At 56.6% G+C, this 13,551-nt stretch overlaps 1 protein-coding gene across 1 annotated transcript in view; it reads left to right on the top strand.

The window, feature by feature from the left end:
• The window catches only part of LOC134656283 (importin-11), a 50,439-nt gene that overhangs the window by 20,765 nt on the left and 16,123 nt on the right, over positions 1 to 13,551 (top strand). Inside the window, exons 12-14 of the mRNA XM_063511802.1 lie at positions 6,325 to 6,517; positions 7,493 to 7,633; positions 13,036 to 13,147. Of these exons, the coding sequence (XP_063367872.1) occupies positions 6,325 to 6,517; positions 7,493 to 7,633; positions 13,036 to 13,147 (446 nt within the window). The remainder of the gene's footprint in view (positions 1 to 6,324; positions 6,518 to 7,492; positions 7,634 to 13,035; positions 13,148 to 13,551) is intronic.

Here is a 13,551-nt window from a genome sequence, read left to right on the forward strand (position 1 = left end):
CGCTAGCCGCCTCCGTCAACTTGCTCAAGGTAAGATGCACGTGCTGCACGTGGTGTCGTACGTGATGGAGCGGTGCGGCGCGGCGGTGGCGCGCGGCGGCGGCGCGGACGCGCTGTACGCGTGCCTGCCGCAGCTGTGGAGCCACGCGCACAACCACGACATGCTGCGGGCGGCCGCGCTAGCCGCCTCCGTCAACTTGCTCAAGGTAAGATGCACGTGCTGCACGTGGTGTCGTACGTGATGGAGCGGTGCGGCGCGGCGGTGGCGCGCGGCGGCGGCGCGGACGCGCTGTACGCGTGCCTGCCGCAGCTGTGGAGCCACGCGCACAACCACGACATGCTGCGGGCGGCCGCGCTAGCCGCCTCCGTCAACTTGCTCAAGGTAAGATGCACGTGCTGCACGTGGTGTCGTACGTGATGGAGCGGTGCGGCGCGGCGGTGGCGCGCGGCGGCGGCGCGGACGCGCTGTACGCGTGCCTGCCGCAGCTGTGGAGCCACGCGCACAACCACGACATGCTGCGGGCGGCCGCGCTAGCCGCCTCCGTCAACTTGCTCAAGGTAAGATGCACGTGCTGCACGTGGTGTCGTACGTGATGGAGCGGTGCGGCGCGGCGGTGGCGCGCGGCGGCGGCGCGGACGCGCTGTACGCGTGCCTGCCGCAGCTGTGGAGCCACGCGCACAACCACGACATGCTGCGGGCGGCCGCGCTAGCCGCCTCCGTCAACTTGCTCAAGGTAAGATGCACGTGCTGCACGTGGTGTCGTACGTGATGGAGCGGTGCGGCGCGGCGGTGGCGCGCGGCGGCGGCGCGGACGCGCTGTACGCGTGCCTGCCGCAGCTGTGGAGCCACGCGCACAACCACGACATGCTGCGGGCGGCCGCGCTAGCCGCCTCCGTCAACTTGCTCAAGGTAAGATGCACGTGCTGCACGTGGTGTCGTACGTGATGGAGCGGTGCGGCGCGGCGGTGGCGCGCGGCGGCGGCGCGGACGCGCTGTACGCGTGCCTGCCGCAGCTGTGGAGCCACGCGCACAACCACGACATGCTGCGGGCGGCCGCGCTAGCCGCCTCCGTCAACTTGCTCAAGGTAAGATGCACGTGCTGCACGTGGTGTCGTACGTGATGGAGCGGTGCGGCGCGGCGGTGGCGCGCGGCGGCGGCGCGGACGCGCTGTACGCGTGCCTGCCGCAGCTGTGGAGCCACGCGCACAACCACGACATGCTGCGGGCGGCCGCGCTAGCCGCCTCCGTCAACTTGCTCAAGGTAAGATGCACGTGCTGCACGTGGTGTCGTACGTGATGGAGCGGTGCGGCGCGGCGGTGGCGCGCGGCGGCGGCGCGGACGCGCTGTACGCGTGCCTGCCGCAGCTGTGGAGCCACGCGCACAACCACGACATGCTGCGGGCGGCCGCGCTAGCCGCCTCCGTCAACTTGCTCAAGGTAAGATGCACGTGCTGCACGTGGTGTCGTACGTGATGGAGCGGTGCGGCGCGGCGGTGGCGCGCGGCGGCGGCGCGGACGCGCTGTACGCGTGCCTGCCGCAGCTGTGGAGCCACGCGCACAACCACGACATGCTGCGGGCGGCCGCGCTAGCCGCCTCCGTCAACTTGCTCAAGGTAAGATGCACGTGCTGCACGTGGTGTCGTACGTGATGGAGCGGTGCGGCGCGGCGGTGGCGCGCGGCGGCGGCGCGGACGCGCTGTACGCGTGCCTGCCGCAGCTGTGGAGCCACGCGCACAACCACGACATGCTGCGGGCGGCCGCGCTAGCCGCCTCCGTCAACTTGCTCAAGGTAAGATGCACGTGCTGCACGTGGTGTCGTACGTGATGGAGCGGTGCGGCGCGGCGGTGGCGCGCGGCGGCGGCGCGGACGCGCTGTACGCGTGCCTGCCGCAGCTGTGGAGCCACGCGCACAACCACGACATGCTGCGGGCGGCCGCGCTAGCCGCCTCCGTCAACTTGCTCAAGGTAAGATGCACGTGCTGCACGTGGTGTCGTACGTGATGGAGCGGTGCGGCGCGGCGGTGGCGCGCGGCGGCGGCGCGGACGCGCTGTACGCGTGCCTGCCGCAGCTGTGGAGCCACGCGCACAACCACGACATGCTGCGGGCGGCCGCGCTAGCCGCCTCCGTCAACTTGCTCAAGGTAAGATGCACGTGCTGCACGTGGTGTCGTACGTGATGGAGCGGTGCGGCGCGGCGGTGGCGCGCGGCGGCGGCGCGGACGCGCTGTACGCGTGCCTGCCGCAGCTGTGGAGCCACGCGCACAACCACGACATGCTGCGGGCGGCCGCGCTAGCCGCCTCCGTCAACTTGCTCAAGGTAAGATGCACGTGCTGCACGTGGTGTCGTACGTGATGGAGCGGTGCGGCGCGGCGGTGGCGCGCGGCGGCGGCGCGGACGCGCTGTACGCGTGCCTGCCGCAGCTGTGGAGCCACGCGCACAACCACGACATGCTGCGGGCGGCCGCGCTAGCCGCCTCCGTCAACTTGCTCAAGGTAAGATGCACGTGCTGCACGTGGTGTCGTACGTGATGGAGCGGTGCGGCGCGGCGGTGGCGCGCGGCGGCGGCGCGGACGCGCTGTACGCGTGCCTGCCGCAGCTGTGGAGCCACGCGCACAACCACGACATGCTGCGGGCGGCCGCGCTAGCCGCCTCCGTCAACTTGCTCAAGGTAAGATGCACGTGCTGCACGTGGTGTCGTACGTGATGGAGCGGTGCGGCGCGGCGGTGGCGCGCGGCGGCGGCGCGGACGCGCTGTACGCGTGCCTGCCGCAGCTGTGGAGCCACGCGCACAACCACGACATGCTGCGGGCGGCCGCGCTAGCCGCCTCCGTCAACTTGCTCAAGGTAAGATGCACGTGCTGCACGTGGTGTCGTACGTGATGGAGCGGTGCGGCGCGGCGGTGGCGCGCGGCGGCGGCGCGGACGCGCTGTACGCGTGCCTGCCGCAGCTGTGGAGCCACGCGCACAACCACGACATGCTGCGGGCGGCCGCGCTAGCCGCCTCCGTCAACTTGCTCAAGGTAAGATGCACGTGCTGCACGTGGTGTCGTACGTGATGGAGCGGTGCGGCGCGGCGGTGGCGCGCGGCGGCGGCGCGGACGCGCTGTACGCGTGCCTGCCGCAGCTGTGGAGCCACGCGCACAACCACGACATGCTGCGGGCGGCCGCGCTAGCCGCCTCCGTCAACTTGCTCAAGGTAAGATGCACGTGCTGCACGTGGTGTCGTACGTGATGGAGCGGTGCGGCGCGGCGGTGGCGCGCGGCGGCGGCGCGGACGCGCTGTACGCGTGCCTGCCGCAGCTGTGGAGCCACGCGCACAACCACGACATGCTGCGGGCGGCCGCGCTAGCCGCCTCCGTCAACTTGCTCAAGGTAAGATGCACGTGCTGCACGTGGTGTCGTACGTGATGGAGCGGTGCGGCGCGGCGGTGGCGCGCGGCGGCGGCGCGGACGCGCTGTACGCGTGCCTGCCGCAGCTGTGGAGCCACGCGCACAACCACGACATGCTGCGGGCGGCCGCGCTAGCCGCCTCCGTCAACTTGCTCAAGGTAAGATGCACGTGCTGCACGTGGTGTCGTACGTGATGGAGCGGTGCGGCGCGGCGGTGGCGCGCGGCGGCGGCGCGGACGCGCTGTACGCGTGCCTGCCGCAGCTGTGGAGCCACGCGCACAACCACGACATGCTGCGGGCGGCCGCGCTAGCCGCCTCCGTCAACTTGCTCAAGGTAAGATGCACGTGCTGCACGTGGTGTCGTACGTGATGGAGCGGTGCGGCGCGGCGGTGGCGCGCGGCGGCGGCGCGGACGCGCTGTACGCGTGCCTGCCGCAGCTGTGGAGCCACGCGCACAACCACGACATGCTGCGGGCGGCCGCGCTAGCCGCCTCCGTCAACTTGCTCAAGGTAAGATGCACGTGCTGCACGTGGTGTCGTACGTGATGGAGCGGTGCGGCGCGGCGGTGGCGCGCGGCGGCGGCGCGGACGCGCTGTACGCGTGCCTGCCGCAGCTGTGGAGCCACGCGCACAACCACGACATGCTGCGGGCGGCCGCGCTAGCCGCCTCCGTCAACTTGCTCAAGGTAAGATGCACGTGCTGCACGTGGTGTCGTACGTGATGGAGCGGTGCGGCGCGGCGGTGGCGCGCGGCGGCGGCGCGGACGCGCTGTACGCGTGCCTGCCGCAGCTGTGGAGCCACGCGCACAACCACGACATGCTGCGGGCGGCCGCGCTAGCCGCCTCCGTCAACTTGCTCAAGGTAAGATGCACGTGCTGCACGTGGTGTCGTACGTGATGGAGCGGTGCGGCGCGGCGGTGGCGCGCGGCGGCGGCGCGGACGCGCTGTACGCGTGCCTGCCGCAGCTGTGGAGCCACGCGCACAACCACGACATGCTGCGGGCGGCCGCGCTAGCCGCCTCCGTCAACTTGCTCAAGGTAAGATGCACGTGCTGCACGTGGTGTCGTACGTGATGGAGCGGTGCGGCGCGGCGGTGGCGCGCGGCGGCGGCGCGGACGCGCTGTACGCGTGCCTGCCGCAGCTGTGGAGCCACGCGCACAACCACGACATGCTGCGGGCGGCCGCGCTAGCCGCCTCCGTCAACTTGCTCAAGGTAAGATGCACGTGCTGCACGTGGTGTCGTACGTGATGGAGCGGTGCGGCGCGGCGGTGGCGCGCGGCGGCGGCGCGGACGCGCTGTACGCGTGCCTGCCGCAGCTGTGGAGCCACGCGCACAACCACGACATGCTGCGGGCGGCCGCGCTAGCCGCCTCCGTCAACTTGCTCAAGGTAAGATGCACGTGCTGCACGTGGTGTCGTACGTGATGGAGCGGTGCGGCGCGGCGGTGGCGCGCGGCGGCGGCGCGCCGTAATCCCATCGAAATGAACGATGTCAAAGCGAACGTTTTGTTGAATTCTGGAAATTTCAAACACGTTTTTGTAGGTCCTTAAACTTATCAAAATATGACCTAAATTAGTTTGCATAGTTCAAATCTAACTTTTTAGACACAAAACATTAGTCATTCTGTGACAAAACGCAGCCAGTATAATAACAACGAAAATAATCATGCTAGGTCCAAACAACTTTATTAAAACTTTATGCAATAGAACCCATTAACCGAATTAACTCATCTTTGCAATTTGCATTGCATCCATATATATCCATATCTACAGTATCTACTTCTCGTTCTCGCGGAATAGCGAATAACGCGTCCGAATCCGTCCGAACGACCGCTGTCGCTCGTTCGTGTTACTTCGGTCGAAGCGCGAGCGAGACTTCGCTTATCGCTTTCATAAATCGTTGCCGAGGGAGTGAGACGTACGGATATACTGATACATTCGGATTCGTAAAGACAAGAAGAGTGATTCATGAAACGAGAAAGATATTATATCTTTTTATCTATCACTCCGGAGTTACCCATGTCTACCTGCCGCAGCTGTGGACTCACGCGTATGATCTCGACGTTGACACGCCGCGAGCGACCGTATAATCTTCTCACTCGGGTCTATAAATTGCCTTTGTGATATAAACTAGAGATGCCCCGAATAGTGGTTTTGGCCGAATACCGAATATTCGGCCAAACTCTCGGACGAATACCGAATATTCGGCACGAAATGCGAACATTGTGAGTCACAATTATTATGAAAACTGTTCGCCAACAAAGCACAACGTTTACTAAGACATATTTTTGTAAAACAGAACTAATGAATGTAGTTAGAGTCAATCAAATCAGACCCATGATAAAAATACTTAAAATATTTCATAATCAACAAATGCTTAAAAAAGGGTCTTCTTATTTAACAACTTTCCAATAATACATTTTAAATATTCAATGTACCTAATTTTTAAACTACCAAAAATTGTGTAATTTTTCTTATTAGGTAGGGGCAACAGATATTCGGTATTCGGCCGAATAGTAGGCAACATTCGGCCGAATACCGAATATTCGGCAAAGTGGCCGAATAGCGAATAGTTGCCTAATATTCGTGGCATCTCTAATATAAACCATCAAAAAGGCAATCTATAAAATTTAACTTTATTCTTTCGATTCAAACACAGACATCTTCTAGACTGAGCATAGTAACGCTACCCCCTCTGCCACACATACGGTAGCGTTACTCCATCTTCGAGTCAATCCCGTGCCGTGATTGGTCCGTGTCTTTGAACGGACCAATCACGGCACGGGATTCGCTCACCTCGTCCCCCCGCACCCCCGTATTTTTGGCAGCATCGGTTTCATGAAATAATTGCTTTAAACTCAGTCTAGAGGATTCCTAGTCTATGGATTCAAAGTAACAACTTTATCTTCTCAAATCTAACCCCTTTTCCCAGGCCATAGGGGAATGCCCCCCCAACATTCGTCCCTGGATCCTAAACGTGGTGAATGAGTCCACCAAACTGTCGGAGCCCGCGCACGTCTACCTTCTAGAAGATGCTCTGGACCTCTGGCTCGCCGTGCTGGAGACTTCTCACGTGGCTGACGCGGCCACGCTTCAGCTGGCTGAAAACCTGTGTCCTATACTTGGTAAGAGAAAAGTACATAAAACCGTTATTAACAGCGTGTAAGCAGGCCTCCGTCACTCGCTCACGGCCGCGCGCTATATGCCTACCGCTCGGCGTATCGTCGACGATACAACCGACAGAGGGCCGGCGAACGCCCGCCTGAGCGCTCGCACCGCACTGCGCCGCACGTTTCCCGCGCTTACGCTTCCAAATGCCGAAAACACGTAATTATTGTAAACCACCACCACCAAACCACGTAATTTTTAAATAATTTTGACAACGTCATAATGAATCGGCCTGGTAGCACCGTATTACAACTTTTAAAAAACTTCGCTTTGCTCCTGTTTTCCGTATGAGTATTTATTAAAATTATTTACGCGATTTAGGATATTTTCAACTATAAAATTTAATAACAGAGAATTCCGAGAAGGGAAAAATATTATAAATCATTATATAAAAGTAAAACATATTTCACTGACTAATAAAAAATATGGTTGATTCGCAACATTCGTTTTATTACAATAATCATCGTATTAGGTACAATAGGTACCTACAACCCTAGCGCATTCTTACGATGACGCGTTGGCACGTGACTCGCACGGCGGGCGACACAGTCTCGACTCTTTGTGCGCGTACTTATGGTACATTTCTTCTCGTCCTGAGCAGCAGGTATTATTATTAAGATTTTGTAGGCTATTATAGCGTAGGTATTTTCGCTTTTGTATGGGAATGATGCATCTGTTACGTAGTAACTATTTATTAATCTGTGGTGTAAGTAAGTATGTTTTGAAAGATGCGCTGGACCAACGGAGCGGTAGATGACAATCGCGAGGTTGCATTTGATCTAAAGACTAAGTGTCATATTGGCATGAATAAGTATCACAACGATACGTTTTCAGTGGTAAAATGAAATTTGGTTTGACCAATTGGTACCTTTTCTCTTTCTCAATTTAATTTATTTGGAATTTATTTGAGAAGTAATTTGTTTTTATTGCAGAACAAACTTCAGAGCACCTCCGCATAATAGTGTACATAATGCAAGCCTACACCCTGCTCTGTCCTGAAGAGTTCCTACTGGGCGCTGGCGGCAAGTGCATGATGCTGTTAGAGGACATGCTCGGCGACATGCGCACTGAAGGTGGGTCAGCTCACCCCGTCCTGACTAGTCATACACAAACTACATCATAGTGTACATAATGCGAGCCTACACCCTGCTCTGCCCTGAAGAGTTCCTACTGGGCGCCGGAGGCACGTGCATGATGCTGTTAGAGGACATGCTCGGCGACATGCGCACTGAAGGTGGGTCAGCTCACCCCGTCCTGACTAGTCATACACAAACCACATCATAGTGTACATAATGCGAGCCTACACCCTGCTCTGCCCCGAGGAGTTCCTACTGGGCGCCGGAGGCACGTGCATGATGCTGTTAGAGGACATGCTCGGCGACATGCGCACTGAAGGTGGGTCAGCTCACCCCGTCCTGACTAGTCATACACAAACCACATCATAGTGTACATAATGCGAGCCTACACCCTGCTCTGTCCTGAAGAGTTCCTACTGAGCGCCGGAGGCACGTGCATGATGCTGTTAGAGGACATGCTCGGCGACATGCGCACTGAAGGTGGGTCAGCTCACCCCGTCCTGACTAGTCATACACAAACTACATAATAGTGTACATAATGCGAGCCTACACCCTGCTCTGCCCTGAAGAGTTCCTACTGGGCGCCGGAGGCACGTGCATGATGCTGTTAGAGGACATGCTCGGCGACATGCGCACTGAAGGTGGGTCAGCTCACCCCGTCCTGACTAGTCATACACAAACCACATCATAGTGTACATAATGCGAGCCTACACCCTGCTCTGCCCCGAGGAGTTCCTACTGGGCGCCGGAGGCACGTGCATGATGCTGTTAGAGGACATGCTCGGCGACATGCGCACTGAAGGTGGGTCAGCTCACCCCGTCCTGACTAGTCATACACAAACCACATCATAGTGTACATAATGCGAGCCTACACCCTGCTCTGTCCTGAAGAGTTCCTACTGAGCGCCGGAGGCACGTGCATGATGCTGTTAGAGGACATGCTCGGCGACATGCGCACTGAAGGTGGGTCAGCTCACCCCGTCCTGACTAGTCATACACAAACTACATAATAGTGTACATAATGCGAGCCTACACCCTGCTCTGCCCTGAAGAGTTCCTACTGGGCGCCGGAGGCACGTGCATGATGCTGTTAGAGGACATGCTCGGCGACATGCGCACTGAAGGTGGGTCAGCTCACCCCGTCCTGACTAGTCATACACAAACCACATCATAGTGTACATAATGCGAGCCTACACCCTGCTCTGCCCCGAGGAGTTCCTACTGGGCGCCGGAGGCACGTGCATGATGCTGTTAGAGGACATGCTCGGCGACATGCGCACTGAAGGTGGGTCAGCTCACCCCGTCCTGACTAGTCATACACAAACCACATCATAGTGTACATAATGCGAGCCTACACCCTGCTCTGCCCCGAGGAGTTCCTACTGGGCGCCGGAGGCACGTGCATGATGCTGTTAGAGGACATGCTCGGCGACATGCGCACTGAAGGTGGGTCAGCTCACCCCGTCCTGACTAGTCATACACAAACTACATAATAGTGTACATAATGCGAGCCTACACCCTGCTCTGCCCTGAAGAGTTCCTACTGGGCGCCGGAGGCACGTGCATGATGCTGTTAGAGGACATGCTCGGCGACATGCGCACTGAAGGTGGGTCAGCTCACCCCGTCCTGACTAGTCATACACAAACCACATCATAGTGTACATAATGCGAGCCTACACCCTGCTCTGTCCTGAAGAGTTCCTACTGAGCGCCGGAGGCACGTGCATGATGCTGTTAGAGGACATGCTCGGCGACATGCGCACTGAAGGTGGGTCAGCTCACCCCGTCCTGACTAGTCATACACAAACTACATAATAGTGTACATAATGCGAGCCTACACCCTGCTCTGCCCTGAAGAGTTCCTACTGGGCGCCGGAGGCACGTGCATGATGCTGTTAGAGGACATGCTCGACGACATGCGCACTGAAGGTGGGTCAGCTCACCCCGTCCTGACTAGTCATACACAAACCACATCATAGTGTACATAATGCGAGCCTACACCCTGCTCTGCCCCGAGGAGTTCCTACTGGGCGCCGGAGGCACGTGCATGATGCTGTTAGAGGACATGCTCGGCGACATGCGCACTGAAGGTGGGTCAGCTCACCCCGTCCTGACTAGTCATACACAAACCACATCATAGTGTACATAATGCGAGCCTACACCCTGCTCTGCCCCGAGGAGTTCCTACTGGGCGCCGGAGGCATGTGCATGATGCTGTTAGAGGACATGCTCGGCGACATGCGCACTGAAGGTGGGTCAGCTCACCCCGTCCTGACTAGTCATACACAAACTATATAATAGTGTACATAATGCGAGCCTACACCCTGCTCTGCCCTGAAGAGTTCCTACTGGGCGCCGGAGGCACGTGCATGATGCTGTTAGAGGACATGCTCGGCGACATGCGCACTGAAGGTGGGTCAGCTCACCCCGTCCTGACTAGTCATACACAAACCACATCATAGTGTACATAATGCGAGCCTACACCCTGCTCTGCCCCGAGGAGTTCCTACTGGGCGCCGGAGGCACGTGCATGATGCTGTTAGAGGACATGCTCGGCGACATGCGCACTGAAGGTGGGTCAGCTCACCCCGTCCTGACTAGTCATACACAAACTACATAATAGTGTACATAATGCGAGCCTACACCCTGCTCTGCCCTGAAGAGTTCCTACTGGGCGCCGGAGGCACGTGCATGATGCTGTTAGAGGACATGCTCGGCGACATGCGCACTGAAGGTGGGTCAGCTCACCCCGTCCTGACTAGTCATACACAAACCACATCATAGTGTACATAATGCGAGCCTACACCCTGCTCTGTCCTGAAGAGTTCCTACTCAGCGCCGGAGGCACGTGCATGATGCTGTTAGAGGACATGCTCGGCGACATGCGCACTGAAGGTGGGTCAGCTCACCCCGTCCTGACTAGTCATACACAAACTACATAATAGTGTACATAATGCGAGCCTACACCCTGCTCTGCCCTGAAGAGTTCCTACTGGGCGCCGGAGGCACGTGCATGATGCTGTTAGAGGACATGCTCGGCGACATGCGCACTGAAGGTGGGTCAGCTCACCCCGTCCTGACTAGTCATACACAAACCACATCATAGTGTACATAATGCGAGCCTACACCCTGCTCTGCCCCGAGGAGTTCCTACTGGGCGCCGGAGGCACGTGCATGATGCTGTTAGAGGACATGCTCGGCGACATGCGCACTGAAGGTGGGTCAGCTCACCCCGTCCTGACTAGTCATACACAAACCACATCATAGTGTACATAATGCGAGCCTACACCCTGCTCTGCCCCGAGGAGTTCCTACTGGGCGCCGGAGGCATGTGCATGATGCTGTTAGAGGACATGCTCGGCGACATGCGCACTGAAGGTGGGTCAGCTCACCCCGTCCTGACTAGTCATACACAAACTATATAATAGTGTACATAATGCGAGCCTACACCCTGCTCTGCCCTGAAGAGTTCCTACTGGGCGCCGGAGGCACGTGCATGATGCTGTTAGAGGACATGCTCGGCGACATGCGCACTGAAGGTGGGTCAGCTCACCCCGTCCTGACTAGTCATACACAAACCACATCATAGTGTACATAATGCGAGCCTACACCCTGCTCTGCCCCGAGGAGTTCCTACTGGGCGCCGGAGGCACGTGCATGATGCTGTTAGAGGACATGCTCGGCGACATGCGCACTGAAGGTGGGTCAGCTCACCCCGTCCTGACTAGTCATACACAAACTACATAATAGTGTACATAATGCGAGCCTACACCCTGCTCTGCCCTGAAGAGTTCCTACTGGGCGCCGGAGGCACGTGCATGATGCTGTTAGAGGACATGCTCGGCGACATGCGCACTGAAGGTGGGTCAGCTCACCCCGTCCTGACTAGTCATACACAAACCACATCATAGTGTACATAATGCGAGCCTACACCCTGCTCTGTCCTGAAGAGTTCCTACTGAGCGCCGGAGGCACGTGCATGATGCTGTTAGAGGACATGCTCGGCGACATGCGCACTGAAGGTGGGTCAGCTCACCCCGTCCTGACTAGTCATACACAAACTACATAATAGTGTACATAATGCGAGCCTACACCCTGCTCTGCCCTGAAGAGTTCCTACTGGGCGCCGGAGGCACGTGCATGATGCTGTTAGAGGACATGCTCGGCGACATGCGCACTGAAGGTGGGTCAGCTCACCCCGTCCTGACTAGTCATACACAAACCACATCATAGTGTACATAATGCGAGCCTACACCCTGCTCTGTCCTGAAGAGTTCCTACTGAGCGCCGGAGGCACGTGCATGATGCTGTTAGAGGACATGCTCGGCGACATGCGCACTGAAGGTGGGTCAGCTCACCCCGTCCTGACTAGTCATACACAAACTACATCATAGTGTACATAATGCGAGCCTACACCCTGCTCTGCCCTGAAGAGTTCCTACTGGGCGCCGGAGGCACGTGCATGATGCTGTTAGAGGACATGCTCGGCGACATGCGCACTGAAGGTGGGTCAGCTCACCCCGTCCTGACTAGTCATACACAAACTACATCATAGTGTACATAATGCGAGCCTACTGCTTTGCCCTAAATAGTCCTTATTGGGCGCCGGCGGCACGTGAATGTAGGATTAGCAGTGGAGTCATCTTGAAATTAACTATTATTATTATTATTATTTTAGTTATTTATTACACAAAAGTTACAACTTTTTTGTTAAGGACAAAGCTCCACAAAACTACATTTGTTTGACTGTGGAGTCGCATTATTCTATACTTAAATAAATTTATGTTATATGTGTGTGTATTTGTGTTATGGCTTACATTGGGAGTTATAATACTAGGTAATGTCATGAATACACTATAGGGCAACACATTCCCCTATAGTGTATTCAAGAGATACATTTTAAGACTCTTTTTTAATCTACTTTTTTTGGGCTGTTTTACTATGTCCGCGGGCAAAGTATTCAGTAAATAGGGTAACCGCTTCTTAAGTGTCCTATCGCCATAATAATTATACACCCTAGGTACTTCATATTTGCCCGCCGTTAATGCTCTGGTGTTATGACTATGTTTGACTAGATCCCTGTGCTCTTGGCTGCCATGACTGTTTATAGCTAACATATATTTAAGTTTTAATCCCACTGGTAAAATTTTACATCATTTAAATAATTGTCTGTAGTCAGTTTTGCAACTAACTAACTAATATGTAGGTACAGTCGCCATCAGACATATCGGAGCGGCCAAGGCGCTCACAAATATCTGAACACGCCTCTATTGTCATGGCGATAGAGTGCGCGTTCAGATATTGTGAACACCTTGGCCGCTCCGATATATCTGATGGCGACTGTACCTAGTCACAAAGTTTATATTTGAACGTCATAAATAAATATTTTTATTTCCTAGGTATCCTGACGGTGTTAAAAATGGCGGAGGTGTGCATCAGCGTGTCGTTCCCTGAAAGAAACACGTTCCTGGGAGTCAAGGTCATATGGCCCATCCTGCTCAGGGTTATACAGTAAGCATTCAAGCATAATTATTATGTACGAGGTGTTTTGCGACCTTTACAATATGTGGGGCACAGGGGCATACTGAACATATTTTGCCATGAGATCAACACCAAAGTTTTTGCGTAGGGCGTTTTTATTCTCTCGCGTTTTTGTTCTCGCGACCAAATGCTGGAATGATATCCCTCCGCCTTTAAGACAGCTTAAATCCAAAAAAACATTTAAAAATCACTTTAAAAAAAATCTTCTTGAGAAACAAACCGCTGGGATTCCATTCGGCTATTTGGTTGCAGATTTTAGGATATAACATGGTGGGGCTGGTGTCACACAACTAGGAGGCTTACACACAGTACACACGGGTCAATTTTTACCAATTTTTACCTATTATCTAAGTATTTTATCAAAAATTATCACA

The sequence above is a fragment of the Cydia amplana genome, chromosome 18 (assembly GCF_948474715.1).
Source record: "Cydia amplana chromosome 18, ilCydAmpl1.1, whole genome shotgun sequence".
NCBI lineage: Eukaryota > Metazoa > Arthropoda > Insecta > Lepidoptera > Tortricidae > Cydia > Cydia amplana.